Source organism: Pinus tabuliformis, chromosome 1_2 (genome assembly GCF_031772625.1).
Source record: "Pinus tabuliformis cultivar Carrire ecotype Pingquan chromosome 1_2, CPIR1, whole genome shotgun sequence".
NCBI classification, from domain to species: Eukaryota; Viridiplantae; Streptophyta; class Pinopsida; order Pinales; family Pinaceae; genus Pinus; species Pinus tabuliformis.
The window spans coordinates 351,214,265-351,237,652 of NC_142298.1; the positions used below are offsets into that span (position 1 = coordinate 351,214,265).

Sequence of the window (23,388 nt, forward strand, 5' to 3'; positions counted from 1 at the left end):
ATTAAAAGTATCATTCTTAATATTGATGACCTAACTTGCTCATGGGCCTTTGTGAAGAATAATGATGAAGCATACATTATTTCAAGAATGTCCATTTTGTAAGAGATATGTAATAAGATTAAATTTAGTTAGAGGATCAACATTTGTAGGGTTCAGAGATTGTTGTAATTCATCATTATAATGTATATAGTTGTATTATGCTTTAAAATGATATATGAATAAAGACTTGGAGTGGTGTGTGATTATTAATGATTGTATAGTCTTGATAGGGGGTTGCTCCGTATCAAAAGAGTGGGTCATATGTTGGATGTGGAATCTTGAAGTTGTAAGTGTCAGTTTGAGTTAAGAAAGGCCATGCAATTCACAATTCATGACAAAACTAGAATTCTTGAAATTCTTAAGGAGTGCTAACATTGAAATTCACAAGAAGTAATTTATTTAGAGCATTGTTGAAGATATATTGCTTCCTAATTTCATGGTATAAAATAGTCCTTTGTACTAACACAAATGAGTTGTTGATACTCTCATTTCTAAAACTTAGGTTTCTCCTTATACTCCATTGTTATTCTTGAATATGATGTTTTTTGTACCTTGTCTTTATTTTGTTGAATTTTTTTTGAATTTCAATCACTTTAGAAGGTTTTAAACAAATTCTATGAAGTTTATGAATGTTTTAGAAAAAAATAAATATTAAACTCAATATTTTGAAAATTAAAAAATAAGTTTTTAATTTTTTAAAATGTAACTTTTTTTTAATTGGTTGATGACTACTTTTATGTAGTTTTAAATTGAATTGTCATATATAAAATTATTTTAAAACAATAAAAAATTATATTTAGCAGGTGTCATAATAATATTTTGTTACAATATCAATGGCCAATATTATGACTTATCAATACCACATGCCGAGAAACCATAACTCATTTCAAAATCAAAATATTTTATAAATATACTATTTTAATTTAATTTTATAATATTTCTTAAATTGAGACTTAATACTTACAATATAACAATATTCTTAACCTTGGATATTTATCCATATTTTACAATGGATATTATAGTACCATGATTTTTCAATATCATTTGCCCAGAAACTATAACTCATTTCAAAATCAAAATTATTTTATTTTAATTAGTTTTGAAAATTTTAAATAGATTCTATGAAGTTTGTTAAGCTATTATCATATTAAATTTTTACATTAATTTTTAATATTATATTAATTTAAAATTATATTAAAGTATGTTTAATTTAGATATATTTTATTATTATTAATTTTTATTTTTTATTTTTGTATAAAAAGTAGGTATAAGCCCCAACATTACACTTTGTTTATGCATTCATAACAGGTTTTGTTTGACATATTTTATATTTTTTCTTGGAGTGAAATTAAAATAAAAAAAAAAAAGGAAAAATAAAAATCTAGAATTAGCTTGCAAAAAATAACCATAGCATATATATTAATATCAAATATAAACATTTATTTATTTTAAGTGTATGAAAATTTATCTCCCGAAATTTTATGAAAATATTAATGTATTTTAGATGAGATAAATATAAATAAAAAAATTCTAAATAAATTTTTATGACGAAATTATTTAACATTTTATTAATCAAAATTTCCTATAATATAGAAAGAAAATATAATTATAACTGTACTTATATCTCAAAAATAGAATTAGAACTGTACTTATATCTCAAGTATCATAATATAAACAATTATGATGTACCATTCAAATAAAACAATTTCACTATAATTAAATTACTAGTTTTTAACACAAATACAAAAGACTGAATTAATATAAAACTATCGTGGACAAGTACATGGCCAACAAAATTATGCATCATACTTAATTGAGTATGTATTATGTTTAATTGGGAATTATTTATTGCCTCCATTAGAAATGGACTGCTGCTTACTATAAATTGATAAGTAATATTAAAATAGAAAAATTAAATTATATAATTAATTTTAATGTAACCCAACGTAATTTAATATTCATCACACAAGTCTGCGCCAATGACTTATAAATCACAAATCTTATATCATCAATCTTATTTCATGAAGACCCATGGAAGAAAAATAAAACCCACCATAAAACACACACACGAGAAAAAATAAAACTAACCCTAAAACAATGACTAGATATCCTTGACCTTCGAATAATCTCCGCCATAAAGATGGTAAAGCCTGAAATAACTGCTAAACAGGCCTTATCTTACATACTCATGAGCGTATATACTAACATATAACATGTCGCTATTTTTTTTCCTCTCTCATCACCAGCGTGTTATATCGGTCCCATGTCACGCCGTATTTACTATGCAATAGGGTTGGAAATAAGGCTTTCCGTCATATTGACGTTACCGGAACAACTACTGAAAACACAGGTACCTTTCTTACTGGTTTGAGGTAGTGAGGTAGTGTAAAAGGTTGTTGTTGAAGAGGCCCTATTTGATTATGGAAAATTATAACAAGAAGGGTAGGTTTTGTGGAAGATGTGATTGAAGTTTATATCCATGGACAGTTCACTCCAGGAATGGATGGTCTGTGTAACCAACTACAGGATCAGGACTGTAAAACGTGTTTCTGTCATATTTGTTGAGGGGAGCATTTAACTCAAATCTTCTAGGCAAATCTGGGTTGGCCAGAAAATGTCGGCCATAAACTACAAGATCAGCCTTACCACTTGCAATTGCTTCATTTCCATCTTCTCTGTTATAGCCGCCTGCAACCAAGAATGATCCCTTGAATGCCTTCCTTATTGGAAACAGGCTGCTCTTGTCTGTTGCAACAGGATCAAATGAATTTACCAGCCTGGGCTCTACATAGTGGGCATACAGGATGTTGTATTTACTCAAGGCCTCGGCCATGTAAAGCCCGAGGGCGTCAGGATCTGAATCACTGGATTCTGAATAATGTGTAAATGGTGAGAGCCGTATTCCCACTCGTTCGGCTCCAATTTCTTCCACCACTGCTTCAACAACCTCCAGAGGAAACCTGCAGCGGTTCTCCAATGTGCCACCATACTCATCGCTCCTGTTATTTATGCTGTCTTTCATAAATTGGTCAAGAAGATATCCGTGGGCACCATGAATTTCAACACCATCAAAACCTGCCACAAAACCATCAAAACTATGAAGGGAAAAAGATAGTACTTTCTTATTTGTTTGACAAAAATCGAAATCTTCCTTGGATAAAAATAGTTGGTGTAGCCTATGTAATATGTGTGCAAATATGTAAATGCCAAATTTGCGATTTCTTTAAGAACTGTTACCTGCTTTGATAACATTTCTGGCGGCAAGACGAAATTCATTAATAATCTGTGGAATCTCCTCAATTTTCAGAGCTCGAGGAGTGGAATAATCCGCAAAATCTTTGCCATTGGGTAAGACAAGCTGTCCAGATAATTTTCGATCTGTTGAGGAAAAGGGTGCCTGGCCATTGGGTTGATAATCTGCATTTCATAGAACCACTAAACCATCTTAATTCAATGTAGCTGACACAGCAATTTTTCAAACAAAAACTGACCTAATGCAAATTTATTAGGGTAAGAACTAAGAGTTGTCACTACCCAAATGAAGCCAACAAACAGTGGCATTATATTGGGAATCATGGTTTGGAAACAAATCGACAGAACCCAATCCGCACAGATCTGTCAAGTGGGTACATGAAAGGAATTAATGGATAGCAATGCAATGAAAAACATAGATACTCACCCACATGGGAAACCCTTCCAGTGTGCCAAATCTGACAGAAGAAAACACCTCCTTTCTCATGGACAGCATTGACAATGGGTTTCCAGGCCTCCACCTGCTCCTCTGTCCAAATTCCAGGGGTATCCGGGTACCTGTCAGTTGCACACCACATCATGGTCATCATCATTTGGTCTTCTAATAAAAAATGTCTCATAACAAGCACTTGGCTTATTATAACCAAGAATGTGGGTATTTGAGAGAAAATGTTAGCTTACCCTTGGGCAGAGTCGGAGACACCAGTAGCTTCTGCAATGAGAAGACCTCCAGGGCTGGTTCTCTGGGAATAGTATAGGATTGCATGGGGTTGTGGTATGTAATTGTAGGATCTCACTCTTGTTAACGGTGCCAAAACCACCCTGCGAAACCCCTCTCCAGTATTAGCAAACTCAACCTATGTTGTCAAAATGAGTACAATAGGAAATGAGAAAAGGGAGAGCAAAAGATTGATACCTGTGAGACAAGGTAAAGGGACCCAACTGATAAGGTGTTATCAGTGGGATCTGCTGCTTTGATTGATTTTCTTCTGTGTTTTGTTCCCCTGCCATTGTGGTTCGTGTCGTTACTCTCCTTTTTTTGTAGAATATAAGCGAATGAGATCAACCAATTTGGAGAAATAGGCCGAACGATGCGGACGAATGATTGATAGATTCTTACTGTACTGCCTCTATGGGCTTATATGGGTTTCGATGTGACTACGTCATGGGTGATGAACATTAATCAAGCAGTCGCTTTCATTTGAAAAACAATTTAGAGTTGCATTCCAATATGTGTTTCGATGTGAGTACGTCATGGGTGATGAACATTAATCAAGCAGTCGCTTTCATTTGAAAAACAATTTAGAGTTGCATTCCAATATGGGTTTCGATGTGACTACGTCATGGGTGATGAACAGTAATCAAGCAGTCGGTTTCATTTGAAAAACAATTTAGAGTTGCATCCCAAATTCCAACTGTTTTTAAGAGGTTATGGTCCTTTTTACAAGAAAATGAAACGGCATGGAGTCCGACTCGGGAGTATGATTGTTTTTTTTCGGAAGAAAAAGCAATATATGTATATTGAGGCAATATATGCAACATAACCTGAAGAGTACAGAGTAGTTTGTGGTTCCCATGAAGAGTACAAAGTAGTTTGTGGTTCCCATAAAAATGGTGATCAGTCTCTAGAAAAACAGATTTGTACAGATTTAACAAGGAAATAAATGAGAGTCACATATAAACATTGGGCATCCATATAGGAACATATTGTACTAAGCGGAGCACAAAAACATATAAACGCCTAAGCATGCTGTTAGATGCTCTGTTACAACAAGCGTAGACAAAACAACAAAAAAGCTGAGCCTGAAACCTGTAATCACTCAGAACTTATTCAGCAGCCATTCGCACATCCGCCGGAGGAACTACGTCAATGCAGATGGGTCGGAACTGGGCAGCAGAAGACCCCAGGTGAAGGATGCCGGTAGTTCGCCTGGTCACCCACGTCGAAGGCGCTCCGCTCCACTCCAACCAAGAACCTCGAACCTCCTCAGATCTTAATCCTAACTTTGGATCGATTCATAGAGAATGGAGATGCTTAACAAAACAGAGTTGAAAGGGAGATTTGTGTCTTCAAAAATCTTGAGATTTCTCCATTTCCAGACACACCAACGCAATGGGAAGGATTGGACGCTTAGATTCCTCTTGTCTTCCCCACCAATCGAACGCTGCATGAATAGAAATGAAACCCAGGTGAGGTAAAGGAAAAGAAATAGCCAAATCATACCAGATTTGTTGGGAGGCCGCGCATTTGAAGAACATGTGAAAGTTTGTCTCCTCCTCAGATTACTATTGATGTGGAATTCAAATACTTCACGCTGCGGGTGCGTCACTGCTGATTATTAGGCTTTGATTTTTCAAAGCGGAAGGACATGTAAACGCGACAGTTATTAGTAAATACGCTTTAAATTTGTTTAGGAAATTATGGAAATTTTGGTATAATTTTGATAAGAATTTTTATAAATTTTAAGATTTTAGGAATTTTAAAGATTTTTATGGTGCTAATCTATTTTTATAATCAGATTTTGAATATTTTAAAATTTTTGATGGTGCTAAATCTACTTTTACAATTGAAAAAACAAAATTTAAACATTATTCTGACCCAATATTTTGTAAAAATATTTACAAAATTAAAACATTTTTAACCGTACAAACATATTTGACAACCATGTAAAGTTGTAAACCATGTTTTGTTTGAAAAGTCAGATTAGGTACATTGTACAAGGAGCTTCTAGAAATTTTGATTCGGTGTGACTAGGTACATTGAATCATTGGCATCAAGTCGTTTCAAATTACAGGAGTTTCATTCTAAAATAACTTGATCACGCGTCATCTCACAAGACGGACGTTTGATTATAGATCGATTATGAATTGATAACAGCCTCTTTGGCAGCATGTTTGAATTAACGATTTTGGGAACTCAAGTCAATGTGCTTCAGAATTGAAACTATCTAATCAATTATTCACTCATTTATATAAACTTATTGTAATTGGATAGGTAAATTTGTGTAATTTATATTATTAGATTAAGGATAAAATATGATAAGGAAATTGTTTAAGAAGTAATGAATTGGGTATAAATTTGACGAACATTTCTAATGGTCAAGTAAATTTTTCATTATCAGTGTTTTCTTAAATTGCTTATTTGACTTTTAATTCTAACCATTATTTAAATACCATGTGTTATATGTTTTTATTAATTTTTACATTATGAGTATAAAATTATTTTTTTATTAATATAAATTTGTATTTTCTTGGATGGGGTGATAAATGGGCAATTGGTTATATAGCATAAGGACATTAATCCTACCACCATGCGTCATTAATATTCATCAAGCTTATTGGGAAAGTTTCATTTCTCACGAGGCTCATGAAAGTTCTCGAGAGTATATTGGGTTAGTCAAGGGATTCATTTGTGGGTTGTTGGAGATGAGGGTGGTGAGTGTGGTGGGTTTAAGTTCTCTAAGTGCACAAGGTGGCTTATTTCTCAAGCCAAGCCATGCCATGCTCTTTAAGAGTGGCTACATTTACGAGTTCAAAATGTAGTTACTTGGGACCTTGGGATTGTGGATGGAAGTGGTATGTGGGAATTCAGAACATCTTGAGTCTCGCACAACTTTCATAGCTTCAGAAGACGACACCATCGCTCACCGGACATCCCATTTTTCTACGATGCAATTAAATTCTCATGGTTTTCTCCTTTGATGCTTTTCTCGCATGTAGTTATGACTTAGCTCATTTTGCTACCCTCAGAGACATAGTAGGAGGTTTGGGTTTCATTGTGGCTAACAACATTCTCTTTAACGAGTCTCTTTGTCAACCTATGTGTATTGTGCATGTGGGCAATCTGTGTTGGGCGTGGGCTAGCGACCTTGGATGGTGGCTTCAGGTCATGGGTGCTTCACAGTTCTCAGTGTGAGGGGTGGTTGTGCAGGAATTGAATGTGGGGCTGAGGTGGTTTAGGGGTCAACTGCCAATTAAGTGTCGCAAGTCTGAGGGCTAGGCTTGTAGGGAGCTTATCCTGAGGTGGACTACACGATGTTAGATCTCGACAAATAGGTTGTGTCCGCAGGGGTGCCAACCCTCGAGGTATGGGAGCAATGCATCCTGTGGATGAGAGGGACATTGGAGAGCAGGTGGACCAACAACACTTTAACTCTCAAGTAGAGTAGACCTTCCTCCCCCATTTGACTCTATTGAAGCTCAGTTGCATTAGGTCACACTACTTATAGAGTAATTAGCTCGAGATCAACACGATGATTGTGATGTGCTCATAGATTTTATGAATGATTTGTAGCATAATCAATGGCACATGATGGATAGGTTGGTTTCGCTTTGGCACAGGAAAAAAAAAATACAGGATAGGAAGGATCACTTAGACGTATGGTTGGCACATATGGAGGCACATGTGCATGAGTCATTTCGCCAACCTCCGCCATGAGGAAATGGACCCAATGCTCATGATCCAGGTAATGTTGATGTTTAGTGATGATAGTCTCATGTTTTTTAGTTCTGGGACAATTCTATTTATTGTGGGCAGCATGCATGAAGTCCTTTAGTTTTATCTTAATTTTGTCTCTATATTTTCTATGGTATCTCCTAGCCAACAAGTCCAGTAGTAATGAGGTAGGAGGCATTTTGATTATGAAACTACCATAATGTAATCCCCTTGAAGAATTAAGAGAAATTTTTGGCTTACATACATACATACATACATACATACATACATACATACATACATACATACATACATACATACATACATATATATATATATATATATATATATATATATATATATTTTGTATTTTGTTTTAATAAATATTTTAATCAATGTTTGACCATACAACCATAGATCCATGTTAATTCCAGTTCTACCAAACATGGAGAGGGATCAAATCTTTTGGGATGCAAATCTATTTTGATTTTGAATAACACAATAATAAAATGATATATATATCTATATATATATATATATATATATATATAGCTTGAGTGGGCCTAATGATTAAGAGCATGTGCTTCCTCCTAAGAGGTCACAGGTTCAAAACTAGACAGGGGTAGTGTTATCACTCCAGGAAACTCTCTGAGGTTGTAAATCAGAGATGCCTGGTAACATATAATCTTCAATATTGTTCTCTGAACTATTGGAATGAAAGATGGTTTGGATCAAGTCGGATAACCATTCCAGCTCTATTCACACTCAAGACATGCATGAACACCCCCAACAACACAAGGCTTTAGACTGCTAATGCTCAATAGTTTGTAGATTAATGGATAGATGGAGAACACTGACTATGCCGACAGATAGCATACATGGACCTATATGAATGGCTAGCTACAGGCAGTAAAAGAACTCACTGACTATACTGGCAGATGCACATATAATCACACATATAAATGGCTAGCCATAGGTAGCAAAGAAGCTTGCAAATCTAGTATATCAAAGTAGAGATAAGATGACAGTTATCTGGCCTTAAACACACAGAAAACTTGAACAAACTGTTCAAGTGCAAGCATAGAATAGAAGAGAAATGGACATTAAACATGTAGTAGCAAAAGAAGCTTGTATTACTAAAGACTGCAGATGAGAAGCTTGAGAAAACAGGGGAGGAATAATCTCCAAAAGTTGAACCCTTGTTACATTTAGTTTTCTGCCTTTTATAGGCCCTTTACAATGCTCCTGAGCTTCTCTAGAAGGCTCAGAGTCTTAAACTTGTCTGATCTGTCCCATAACCGTTTGATTCCCTCAATAGGCAGGCATGGCTCGGAGGTTTTCCTCTTCTGACAGAGGAATAACCATACTCAGATATTTTGGGCGGCCTGTTGTGATGTATGGGAGCTCCCTCGTGCCAAAGATGCCCCATCATGTTTGTTAGGATGACTGCTGCACTGGCAGGGTCGTTAAGCTCCATGATTTTATTTGATTTGGTTTGAGGCGTGTAGTGGCCCTTCTCCTTCCCTTTCCGGGTTCTGTTTGTCGGCCGCTGTCCCTCTGCCGAATCCTTCTTCTGGTATGTAATCATAACTACACGATTTCTTTAAGGATGGCTTGCCGCTTGAACCTGCAATGGAGTGGCTATCGTTCCTATGAAATCCCTGCACCGGTCCCTTTCAGACAATAGTTGCAAATGTTTCTTTTCTGTTATTGTGTCTGTTTGGGTCATAAACAACGAAAATGCTGCAATACCGCTAAATCCCGCCCATTTCTGCTTCATTTGGACTTTAAAAGTCCTCAAGCCTGGTTCAATCATCTATCGGGTCCGCCTTTCGGGTCGCAATGCATATCTTAACCGGCCAATCCTCTGTTTCTTTATATTTGAAAATACACATAAAACTACTGCAAAATCATGAAAAATGGCTTTGGCAGACTTGAACAATATATATATATATATATATATATATATATATATATATATATTTTACTTCCGAACCCTTTCGGATCCGAGACTCATCGCAATCGGCACCTGCCCAGGCTTCCTTTATATTTTCTTATATTTCCTTATACACAGAAAATGCGCCCAAAACCATTGAAAATGGCTTAAGCGTGGATTTGAAATTTTATAAGAAATGATTCATAAAATATCGGGTCCGACCCATCGGGTCGCAAACATATATGTGTGAAAGGCCCTGCCCCCTTTGAAAGCGCCGATGCGATATTGCCGCGGACCCAATAATCTATGAGAAATAACTTATAACGCCATCGGGTCCGGCCCATCGGCGATCACTCATATATATGCAAAAGACCATGCTCCATTGGAAACGCCGATGCGATATCGGTGATCGCTCATCGCACAATAATAAAGCCCCTTTGTAAATCCTCCATTGAGATACGCCGATGCAATATCAGCGATCGCTCATTGGCGATGTCTCATGTCGCTATTGCTGCCTCCCCTGACTTGCGATATGCCGACGCGATCTGGACCGTTGATCGGCCAGATCCAACGGCTGAGATTAATGCGGATCCTTAAGCCTGTAATTTGATTTTTACATGGTTTTTTGGGGTATTTTCGCCTCCCGATAGTGTATTTCTGCCCTCCAAAGGGCTTTCCTCTTGCAAATTTTTTGATCGGTGGAAGACTTTTAGCCAAAATTTGAGGATTTCGACAGCATCAATGGTTCCTTTGGCATGATTATAAGTGTGTTTGCAGCCTTTGAGAGTGTTTGAATCCATTTTTGATGCTTTTGCACAACAAAGCTAACACTGGCTCCTTCTGGGGATGAGATCCTCCCTGTGAGGTCTCAAGAACCTGCAGATCAATGCCTTTCCAGCAACAAACAAATTAGCCAAAATTCCTAGTGTTCCATTGGGCATGGAGTCTACTACAACTATACTAAAAACTGATAAAAGCAGAATATTTACAGCTTTTAAGGCCAAAAGACCTTAAATCACATAGTTTTTCAAAAACCGCCCATTAACAGGGCCATCAAAAACTGGTTCTTCTTCCATACTTTTCAGTATGAAGGTGTTGTTTCCTTGAATCTGTGAAATGATGAAAGGGCCTGTCCAGAGAGCATCAAACTTCCCATGATTGCCTTTCTTTTCTTTAAATGCATCCCATTTTAGAACCAAATCTCCAACCTGCAAATTATTTCTTTTTGCCTTCTTGTCAAAGACTTCCTTGATCTTTTGCTGATGTGCTGTAGCTTTTTCAATCAACTGCTCTCTGATCTGATATAATTCTGTTAAATCAGTGATTCTATTGGCCATAACATCTTCTTCATTCTGCGCTGTTTGGAGCAACTTTGCCACAGGGAGGGTAAGTTGAATTGGAAAAATAGCATCAGTACCATATACCAGCTTGAAAGGAGAGCAGCCTGTGGATCTTTTGATGGTCACTCTGTCTGCCCAAAGTGCATATTTGAGCTTGGCATCCCAATTCTTCTTATTATCCTCTAACAGCTTCTTAATAATCTTGATCAGACTTTTATTAGAGGATTCTGCTAGACCATTCCCTTGGGGGTAATAGGAGGTGGAATGAACAAGTTTAATGCCCATTGAATCACACATTTCCATCAACTCTTTTGCCTTGAAGGCTGCTGCATTATCTGTTATAAGCTTATGTGGGCAACCAAATCTACTGAAAATGTTTTCTGATAAAAATTTCATTACCACATTATGATCAGCCTTCCTTGTTGGGATTGCTTCAATCCATTTTGTAAAATAATCAGTGGCAACTAATATCCACCTGTGCTGGCCACTGGAGTGTGGGTTGATTTCACCAATGAAATCCAAGCCCCACTGCTGAAAAGGTCCTTTTGCAATTATTGGCTTTAGGGGCAGGGATTTTAACTGCTGCTTACCTTCAAATCTTTGGCACCTGTCACAAGATTTAACAAAAGCAAATGCATCAGAAAATAAAGAGGGCCAATAGTACCCAGCTCTGAGAATCTTTTGGGCTGTAGTCCTCCAATAATGATGTCCTCCACACATGCTGTTATGGAATTGCTGCATAACTTCTATTGACTGTTCTTTGTCCAGGCATCTTAAAAGCACTCCAGATGGATCCCTCCAATAAAGCAAGCTATCATTTATGCAATATTTCGTTGCCTTGAGCTTTAACGTTCTTGCTTGACTTTGAGATAATTCTGAAGGAACTTCTAGCTTTAGCAGGAAATTAATTATTGCAGCATACCAGCTACATGAAGCTAGGTTCTCGGCCACTGACTGTCCTCTCTGCGTTTCAGCAGTTTCATGCTCTTCTATTTGACCATTTTCTGCTACATTGAACAAGAAATCCATGTCCAAAGACCTGCAATTTTCTTCAGCCAACAGTTTAGCAAGCCCCTGACCTCTTACCAGCTTGGTGGGCTTCAACTCTATGTTGAATTCTATCATTTTTGCAATCCATTTCGCTCTTTTTCCATCAGCATCAGGCTGCGTTAAGACATCCTTTATTGCAGCAGAAGGCACATATGCAACTATTTTGGAATGCAAGATGTACACTCTGAAAGCTTTCAAAGATTTGATAAGAGCATAAGCTTGCTTTTCAATAATATCATACCTTAGTTCAACATCCCTCAGATTCTTGCTGAAAAAGGCCACTGGATGCTCTTGACCTGCTTCATCTTGCTGCAACAGGACAGCTGCAAGGGTGTCGTCAGAGGCAAAAGAAAATATGCGGAACTCCTTGCTATAATCTGGACTGATTAAAGTGGGAGCCTCCATAATTGCCTTTTTAATGGACTCAAATGACCTTCTCGCTACACCATTCCACTTGATCTCTGACCCCTTCTTCAACATAGAGGTAATATGCTTCACAAGTTCTGCAAAATTTGGGATAAACCTCCTTACAAAATTAATCTTGCCTAGAAAAGACTGGATGTCCTTCTTCGATCTCGGGACAGACAAGGTCTGTATCGCTTTTACTCTTTCTGGGTCAATTCGGACACCTGCAGCAGAAAAAATATGTCCCAACAACTTGCCTTCTTCTAATGCAAACCGCGACTTCTTAGGATTCACTAAAATCCCAAACCTTCTGCACTTCAAAAACACTTTCTTCAAATGTTGCACATGGTCTTGATGGCTGCTGGAGTATACTGTTATATCATCCAGGTAGATAAGGACAAATTTATCCTTTTCTCCCACAAATGCTATATCCATAGCTCTCTGAAAGGTGGCTCCAGCATTCATCAACCCAAAAGGCATCTTGGAATACATAAAGGTGCCCCAAGGAGTGGTGAATGCAGTCTTCTCCTGATCATCCGGATGCACAACAACCTGATTATACCCTGAAAATCCATCCAAGAAAGACATCATTTTGGCTTCTGAGACCTTCTGCAGCAAGTGCTCCATCTTGGGTAGAGGATAATTGTCTTTCTTGGAGCATTTATTTAAGTTTCTGAAATCAACACAGAGTCTGATTTCTCCACTTTTCTTTCTCACCACTACTAGGTTGGCTACCCACTTGGAATATCTGAGAGGGACTATGATTTTGGCAGCCAACAACTTTTTTATTTCTTTTTCGATCAGAGGGATAAGCATAGGATTTATTGGCCTCAGCTTCTGTTTGAAAGGTATGGTGCCCTTCTCTAAAGGGATTTTATGCTGGATGATATTCTTATCATAGGTTTTCAGGTCACTATATTCCCAGGCGAAGACATCAGCAAATTGCTTCATTAATGTGCAGTATTCAGCACTTTGGTCAGCAGATAGACGAGAAGACAGCTTTATATATCTAGGCTGACCTGGACTCCCTATATCATGCTGACAGACTGCAGATGAATCTTCTTTTTGGGCAGCTATGTAGGGTACATCGTTTTGGTCAAACAGTCTTTCTAGAGGAATTAGACCCTTAGGAATATGATTGCTGGGAAGCTGAACAATGTTATCTTTGCCAATTTTGTTTCTAAGCTGGGATTGGGGGTTCTCTTGCAAGGCTTCGTTTTCTTGGTCAATTTGCATTTTGGAAAATTCATCAATGACTTGCAAAAACCTATTTATCTCATTGTCATCATCAAAAACTTTCCAATGCTGGACATTATCAGGCAAGGATGGTCTAAATTTCATTTGGACTTCGTAAACCAACCTGGGCGGCATGGGAGGGATAAATAGACTAGCAGACACAGCAAGGGAATCAACAAGCTGATTCTGGGCTCTAGGAATATATGAAATACATAAATAATCAAAAGAGTCTCTGATCCTCCATACCTCATCTCTGTATGCTTTCAGCCTTGGGTGCTTCGCTTGAAACGTTTTATTTACTTGCTGAATGATCAAATTAGCATCTCCAAATACTTTCATATTCTGGATTCCTCTGTCTTTTGCTGCATTAAGGCCCAGTATCAGAGCCTCATATTATGCTATATTATTGGTGACTTGGAAGGCCAACTTAAAAGACAGCTGTGTGCTTTCTTGTTTTGGAGATATCAGCACCACCCCTGCTCCTGCAGTCTCCTTGGAACATGCTCCATCGAAGAACATCTCCCAAACTTGATTTTCTTGCTTCCCCTCAGCCTGAACAATTGGTTTCTTGAGCTGCAACGAGGCCTTCTGAGATTCTTCAATTTGGAGGATACATGCTCCAAAATCAGTGTCCACCGCGTAAATAGGATGATTAGAAGGATTCTTTTCATCACTGATGATGTACGCCAACTGTGCTTCTCTATACAATCTCCTGCTTTCTCCTCCAAAAACTGGGACAGTGGCATAAGATAGGTCATTCTGCAATGTCCCACCTAGTCTCTTAATCCATCCTCTGGACAACAGCATGCCAAACTTAGGAGGGACATCTGCCACCACAATATCCATCATTATGCTCTTCATGGGCAGCTGGGTTAGGGAAATGGCTAAATCTTTAATCAATCCCAGACATTTCACCTTCCTCGAATCAAATGAGAATAGGTCATGATATGGTCTGGTGATGTCAAGGCCTAACTCTTCCATGACAGTTTTGGGCATCAGATTGTGACTGGCACCTGTATCTAGGAGGCAGTTGTGGAGAATTTTGTCATGAATGGTCAAGGAGACATAAAAAGATGGGGAACTATCATTGGTAGGTTCAGTCATTGGGCTTAGCACAACTGCAGGCCTATCGTCTTGCAAATTGACAAAGTCAGTGGAGGTTCGTGTGATCTTCAGCTCGAGAGCCTCAAGGATAGGCTTTCTAAACATTTCACTCTTCACCAGTTCTGTCAGAGGCACATATATTTTTAACTTCTGAACTTTTGATTCGAAGCTGAAAGAGAGAGGTAGCTTGTCAAGACCTTTTACCTCTTGAACTGGTGCTTTGAGGGTGACTGGATCAGCTGCTGGTCTTCTCTGTCTGCCATTCTGGGTCTCTATTTGGACGACAACTTTTTGGGTAGGATTCTCCTTGATATTATTTGCATTTGACCTTAGATTATATCTTTGCTGCTCCCTAGTTTATAGAACAACCTCTCTGTCCCACCTTTGACTGTCTTGCTCCTGCAGCAAAGACTCTTCGTATGCAACTAATGTCAAAAAGGCATCACTGCCTTTATCTTCCATACAGAGAATTTCATCCTCATCTTCAATCTGTTCCTCCTCCATGACCACATTTTGGAAAGGAGCCTTAACTTTTTGATCTTCGTTAGTTTCTTTACCCCTCTGAGTGATTTGCAATTGTTCGCTGGTTCTTCTAAATGGATTCGGATTTCTTGGTGCAAATGTGCCTGGGAGCCTTGTCTTCCCAGAGTTCTGCTCAATCTCCAGCTTAGAAATTTTAGCAGACAGTGACTCGATCATTCTAGTCATTTTATCAAGTTTGGTATCTGAGGATGGAGCAGAGGAAGAAGAAGCCTCGCCTCTCTGCCTCCTCCTATCAGTGTGGCTTTTGAGCTTTTCTGCAGCCATAATGTTAGATTCGACCTCTAGTGCCGCATCCTGCATTTCAGCTAGGGTAGCACATCTTCTTTCTCTTAACAGCAAACAGAAATCAGAGTCAAAGGCACTGGCATAGGCAAGTTTGGCAGAGGTGGGGGTAGGCTTTACCTCGGCTGGTATTTTACTATACATACGGTTGAATCTTTTATTAAAATCAGACAAGGATTCCCCATTTTCCCTCTTCAGGTTTCCAAACTCCGTATGATAGTATAGCAGGTCCTTTTTATCTCCCCAATGTTTTAGGAACGTATCATCTAAAGCTTCGATATCTGCTATAGATCTTGGGGCTTGTTCTCTAAACCATTTCCTAGCCTCCCCATCTAGACTTTGGACAAAGACTCTCATCCACACATCATCTTCACTAATATCCAGATTATCAGCATAGCTATAAAATGACTCTAGGTGTTCTTCAGCAGTGACACCTTCAGTCCCAGTGAACTTAGGCATATACTTCTGATATTCTCCAGTGGGCATAGCATTCAAAGGAGCGGGCAGTATTAGAGGTCCATACCTAGCGACTATGATTCTTTCCATTTTGGTGGGTGCTTGCGGACCTGCCATAACTGTGGTGGCTAAAAGGGTACCAGGAGTCTGAAAGATGGAAGGCGGAGGAGTGATTGGTAAGACCAAAGGAGTATGGTGAATAGGAGGTGGGGTTCCCTTTGGGCTAACAACAAAAGGAGAAATTATAGAACAAGGAACTTTATGAATTTCTGAGAGCTTTTCTTCACTGCTAGTATTTGAATCTGTACTCTCAACCTGTATTTGTTCTATTGCAAGATCTTGCTGAAGAGATATAGAGTATTGTTTAGGTTTACCTGAACCCGATGCTCCTTTCTGCAATACTTTCTTCTCCTTGATGGTCTTTCCCGGGTCAGGTGCTGGGTCAGCTTGCGATTTCTGAGGATTTCTCCGAGTATGCCTCACAAACTGAGCCAGAATTATGAAGTGGAGTCGCCAAGAGGTTCGGCCTCCAGTAGAGTCGCCAGATAGATGATTACAACAAAAAACGTGTCTAGACTTTGTCTATCATCAAAGTTGGGTCTGTGTCGTTTCCCAGGGAAGCTGAGCTTCAGTTTCCAGTTCCCCGGCAACGACGCCAATTATGTTATCACTCCAGGAAACTCTCTGAGGTTGTAAATCAGAGATGCCTGGTAACATATAATCTTCAATATTGTTCTCTGAACTATTGGAATGAAAGATGGTTTGGATCAAGTCGGATAACCATTCCAGCTCTATTCACACTCAAGACATGCATGAACACCCCCAACAACACAAGGCTTTAGACTGCTAATGCTCAATAGTTTGTAGATTAATGGATAGATGGAGAACACTGACTATGCCGGTAGATAGCATACATGGACATATATGAACGGCTAGCTACAGGCAGTAAAAGAACTCACTGACTATACTGGCAGATGCACATATAATCACACATATAAATGGCTAGCCATAGGCAGCAAAGAAGCTTGCAAATCTAGTATATCAAAGCAGAGATAAGATGACAGTTATCTGGCCTTAAACACACAGAAAACCTGAACAAACTGTTCAAGTGCAAGCATAGAACAGAAGAGAAATGGACATTAAACATGTAGCAACAAAAGAAGCTTGTATTACTAAAGACTGCAGATGAGAAGCTTGAGAAAACAGGGGAGGAATAATCTCCAAAAGTTGAACCCTTATTACATTTAGTTTCTGCCTTTTATAGGCCCTTTACAATGCTCTTGAGCTTCTCTAGAAGGCTCGAAGTCTTAAACTTGTCTGATCTGTCCCATAACCGTTTGATTCCCTCAATAGGCAAGCATGGGTCAGAGGTTTTCCTCTTCTGACAGAGGAATAACCATACTCAGATATTTTGGGCAGCCTGCTGTGATGTATGGGAGCTCCCTCGTGCCAAAGATACCCCATCTGTTTGTTAGGATGACTATTGCATTGGCAGGGTCATTAAGCTCCATGATTTTATTTGATTTGGTTTGAGGCGTGTAGTGGCCCTTCTCCTTCCCTTTCCGGGTTCTGTTTTCCGGCCGCCGTCCCTCTGCCGAATCCTTCTTCTGGTATGTAATCATAACTGCATGATTTCTTTAAGGATGGCTTGCCGCTTGAACCTACAATGGAGTGGCTATCGTTCCTATGAAATCCCTGCACCGGTCCCTTTCAGACAATAGCTGCAAATGTTTCTTTTCTATTATTGTGTCTGTTTGGGTCATAAACAACGAAAACGCTGCAATACCGCTAAATCCCGCCCATTTCTGCTTCATTTGGACTTTAAAAGTCCTCAAGCCTGGTTCAATCATCTATCGGGTCTGCCTTTCGGGTCGCAATGCATATCTTAACCGGCCAATCCTCTGTTTCTTTATATTTGAAAATACACATAAAACTGCTGCAAAATCATGAAAAATGGCTTTGGCGGACTTGAACAATATATATATTTTACTTCCGAACCCTTTCGGATCCGAGACTCATCGCAATCGGCACCTGCCCAGGCTTCCTTTATATTTTCTTATATTTCCTTATACACAGAAAATGCGCCCAAAACCATTGAAAATGGCTTAAGCGTGGATTTGAAATTTTATAAGAAATGATTCATAAAATATCGGGTCCGACCCATCGGGTCACAAACATATATGTGCGAAAGGCCCTGCCCCCTTTGAAAGCGCCGATGCGATATTGCCGCAGACCCGATAATCTATGAGAAATAACTTATAACGCCATCGGGTCCGGCCCATCGGCGATCGCTCATATATATGCAAAAGGCCATGCTCCATTGGAAACGCCGATAGCGATACGCCGATGCGATATCGGCGATCGCTCATCGCACAATAATAAAGCCCCTTTGTAAATCCTCCATTGCGATACGCCGATGCGATATCGGCGATCGCTCATCGGTGATGTCTCATGTCGCTGCCGCTGCCTCCCCCGACTTGCGATATGCCGACGCGATCTGGACCGTTGATTGGCCAGATCCAACGACTGAGATTAATGCGGATCCTTAAGCCTGTAATTTGATTTTTACATGGTTTTTTGGGGTATTTTCGTCTCTCGATAGTGTATTTCTGCCCTCCAAAGGGCTTTCCTCTTGTAAATTTTTTGATCGGTGGAAGACTTTTAGCCAAAATTTGAGGATTGCGACAGCATCAATGGTTCCTTTGGCATGATTATAAGTGTGTTTGGAGACTTTGAGAGTGTTTGAATCCATTTTTGATGCTTTTGCACAACAAAGCTAATAGGTAGAGTATGTGTTGCCTTCATAGACTTAACAGTCAAATCGTTGCGCAGAGGTGGGTCCCTTATCCCACAAACAATGGGGTCTCATACACCAATTTGTTGTCTAGCGTTGTCGTGACCTTAAAATTGGATAATAATATAATAATAATATATACTCCCTTTGTTTCATATACTAAATAAGTAATTAGTATTGAAATATTTTATTTGTGATTCACATTCTACATATTAAAATGTTAATACATGTCCTAATCATATTTGGAAGTAGAAAACACATATGCAAGATGACTCTCTCTCTCTCTCTCTCTATATATATATATATATATATATATCTATCTATCTATCTATCTATCTATCTATCTATCTATATATATATAGCTTGAGTGGGCCTAATGATTAAGAGCATGTGTTTCCTCGTAAGAGGTCACAGGTTCAAAATGAGAGGGGGGTAGAGCATGTGTTGCCTTCGTAGACTTAATTGTAAAATTGTTGTGCAGAGGTGGGTCCCTTATCCCTCAAACAATGGCGTCTCATACACCAATTTGCTGTCTAGCTTCGTCGTGACCTTAAAATTGGATAATAATATAATAATAATATATACTCCCTTTGTTTCATATACTATATAAATAATTAGTATTGAAATATTTTATTTCTGATTCACATTCTACATATTAAAATGTTAATACATGTCCTAATCATATTTGAAAGTAGAAAACACATATCCAAGATGACTCTCTCTCTCTCTCTCTCTCTCTCTCTCTCTCTCTCTCTCTCTCTCTATATATATATATATATATATATATATATATATATATATATAGCTTGAGTGGACCTAATGATTAAGAGCATGTGTTCCTCCTAAGAAGTAGGGTATGTATGCCTTCATAGACTTAGTAGTCAAATCATTACTCGGAGGTGGGTCTCTTATCCCACAAACAAGGGGGTTTCATACACCAATTTGATGTCTAGCTTTGTTGTGACCTTAAAATTGGATAATAATATAATAATAATATATACTCCTTTTGTTTCATATAGTATGCACATAACTAGTATTGAAATATTTTATTTGTGATTCACAATCTACATATTAAAATGTTAATACATGTCCTAATCATATTTGGAAGTAGAAAACACATATCCAGGAGGACTCTCTCTCCATATAATATTTTCTAAATATTACATTTCAACTCCATATTAAAAAAAGAATTAATTATGAATCTCCTTTAAAAAAACATATTATTGGAATAATTTTTTAATACTTTTAAAAAGTATATGCATAATTGACATTGAAATATTTTATTTATGGTTCACATGGTACATATTAACATGTTAATGCACACTCCAATTATATTTAGAAATAGAAAACATATATCCATATGACTATATATAAATATTTTTGTATTATTATTAATATTTAAAATGATACATGTTAACTCTATGTTAAAAAACTAGTGAATTACAAATCTCCTTTAACCTGTTAATGAAATAATATATATATATATATATATATATATATATAGAGAGAGAGAGAGAGAGAGAGAGAGAGAGAGAGAGAGAGTTGATATTGAAATATCTTATTTATGATTCACAATTTAGACATTAAAAACAGATATTAGTAAGACTCTCTCTTTATATATAATTATTTATGTTATAAGTATTTTTTTTAAATGTTACATAGTAATTTCGTCTATTTATATATAAATAATCCATATTAAAGTGATTTTTTGTTTTTGATATTTTTAAAATTTTATATATGAACTTTATATTTTATTTTTTCTAAGTAAAATTAAGTCTATTATAGTAATAATAAAATTACAATGAGGCTCTAGCCTTTGCCAGTATGGAAAAGAGATATAACAAGTTTAAACATCAAAAAAACTGAGTCGAGACTACTCGAGGGGAAAACCAGTCCGAAAAATAGTGGAAAAGGCTACCCACGCAAGGTTGCTATCTTTCAAAACAAAATAGTCCATTATAGCAGGATCCTCAAGATAACCACATATTTTAAAAAGAAAACATTAAAATATACCATCAAAAAACCAAGCTGAGTGGCGTAACCTGTCTGCATGGATGTGCTAGGTGTCGGTTTGTGGTGGCGGCTCCTCCAATATTAAGCATCTGTATTCCTCCCAATCGTACTCAGCTACCTTCTTGCCACAAGGAGTGTCATCAGTCTTCTTGCCTTTGCCTTTGCTGGTGTCATTGCTACCCGAGGCTTTCGGCTTGCAGGTCGCCGGCTTCATCTGAGCCATATTCTGAGCGTTGGTGCTCGGCTTCTCCTATGCAAAGGCGAGAGGTGTTTGAACCGGGGTCTTCCCAGTGTTGTAGGCTAGGACAGATTGCGGGCAGGTCTCCTCTCTTAATTCCACAGAGACAGTGGCTATTATGACAGGTCTATTCAAAGTGTTGAGGAAGCAAAATTGAGCAAATTGATGGGGCTGGTGAGGGGACATAGGGAGATTGATCGCCTGGGTAGCAGAATTGATCCTTTGAGCTTCGACTGGATGAGTACGACCTCTTCCGCTACGGGTGGCAAGGTAGTGGCTCGTGGATGGAATGGACGATGGGGAGGACAAAGGAGAGGCCAACACAAAGGGAGGTGGAGGGGGGGTGGATGGCTCAGCCTCAATTGCTGCCTCTCTTGCTACGCATGCGATGACAAAGCCACAACATAGTTTTATGGGTGGGGTGGTGTAAGCTGGTGTGGGCCAAAAAGGTTGAATTGCTATCTATGAGATGGGAATGGGTGGCAGACTCTACGCTGAAGATAACCGAATTTCCCAAACCAGAGATGGAAACAGGAGCTGAGGAATTAAGTTGCAGGGTGCAAAGAGCAGTATGGGAGAAATGAATTCCATTCCCCAAGTCTACACAACTCAGGAGACTGCAATGCCTCCCTGTCGTCGTGCGAGAGCTTGGCTCCGCGGTGGCAGGGTGGCAAGAGCAGTTCAATGGAGGTGGAACAAGGTGTTGCAGACGATCCGGATCCATGGTTTTAGAATTGCAGGGGAGGTCTCGACCCATGCACCAGATTAATGGCAACGACTGGGTGATAGAGGCTCGCCTTAAATCACCGCAGATGAGAATGCAAGTGGTCCTGTAGCCATGCCACCTGCCAGCCCAACGTCTCATCCACATTAATGCTATTTTAAACACCCGCAACTGGGGATATATGAACTTTATATTATGAATACAATAAATTACATATATTCCTCGCAATGAAAAGTCACATAAGATTTTTTTTTTTTTAATATTTAAATTAATTTGATTTTCTTTATTCAAATTTGATATAAAACTTTGACATTTAATATAGAAATTGCAATATTTGATATGGGTGATAATAATAATTTTTTTTATTATTAATATATTTTTATTTTAACTAATAAAACATAGAGTAAATTACATATAATGTATATATCTCTTTAATATTAAAAAGTAAATTCATTTGTTTCTTTACTTTCAAATACTTTATCTCTATATACAGTGGATATAAAATTAAAGTTGAAATTGAAGTATTTTATTTATAGTCGACATTAATTTGTTTTTGTTATTACTATTTTTTTATTTGTTATTGTAAGTATTACTTTACTAGCACAACCACATTAATAAATATGGTTGATATACACTATAGGTGTCAACTTAATATATGCTATATTATAAATCTAATATGCAAAATTAATATAGTAATATTGTTAATACTAATATTAATATTACACAATTAAAGTTAAAATTAATATTAATATAAATATTAATAATGTTAATATTATTAATAATATCATTAATATATTCATGATGATGCTAACGACGCCGATCTTTGTACGGCCCTCTCAGGCTGCAGCTCCATCAAGGCAGACAGGGCGGCGGTGGCCTCCTTAAGCACAATTGATGAAAAGTACTCAGCCTCAGGGGTGAGGGAAGGAATGGGAACCAAATTTGAAATTGGGTTTAAACTACTGGACGCATCAATGTCTTCAACTGGAATAGTAATAATAATAATAATAATATTGTAAATATATTAATATATTCTTAATATATTAATATTAATGTTAATATTAATATCAATATTAATATTGATTAAACCCAAGGGATTTATATTAAACCTTAGGATTATTATTAGATATCTTATGTGTCATATTATATCTTAGAAATATGAACCTTTAGATTGATAAACTCAAGGGATTGGTATTATAAACCCAAAGGATTTATTCTAAAACCCCAAGGTATTGTAAACCCAAGGGAATAATATTAAACCCAAGGGATTAATATTATAAACCCAAGGCATATAAACCCTAAGATAAATATTATAAATCCAAGGGAACAATAAACCCAATGGATTAATACGAAAAACCAAAATGAATAATTAAAATCCAAGCGATAAATATTATAAACCCAAGGTATATAAACCAAAACATAAATATTATAAACCATAAAATAATCATGGTTGACCATGGTTGACCACGGATGATTTTCATATTGACACAATCTTTGTCACAATGAGAAGTTGGACGATGGTTGACCATGATTTATTTTCA

The 23,388-nt window shown here is 37.5% G+C and overlaps 2 protein-coding genes across 2 annotated transcripts in view; both read right to left on the reverse strand.

Moving 5' to 3' along the window:
- Positions 1–2,029: 2,029 nt before the first annotated feature.
- On the reverse strand, positions 2,030–4,387 carry LOC149205816 (putative 12-oxophytodienoate reductase 11). The gene is made up of 5 exons (XM_089395167.1): positions 4,208–4,387; positions 3,973–4,113; positions 3,719–3,849; positions 3,277–3,456; positions 2,030–3,114 (listed from the first exon to the last, which is right to left on the reverse strand). The coding sequence occupies exons 1-5, from the start codon at positions 4,300–4,302 to the stop codon at positions 2,528–2,530; spliced, it is 1,134 nt and encodes a 377-aa protein (XP_089251293.1). The 5' UTR covers positions 4,303–4,387; the 3' UTR covers positions 2,030–2,527.
- Positions 4,388–5,070: 683 nt separating this feature from the next.
- LOC149205817 (putative 12-oxophytodienoate reductase 11) overlaps positions 5,071–23,388 on the reverse strand; it is a 60,721-nt gene continuing 42,403 nt past the window's right edge. The window contains exon 6 of the mRNA XM_089395166.1: positions 5,071–5,456. Within this exon, the coding sequence (XP_089251292.1) occupies positions 5,362–5,456 (95 nt within the window). The 3' untranslated portion in view covers positions 5,071–5,361. The remainder of the gene's footprint in view (positions 5,457–23,388) is intronic.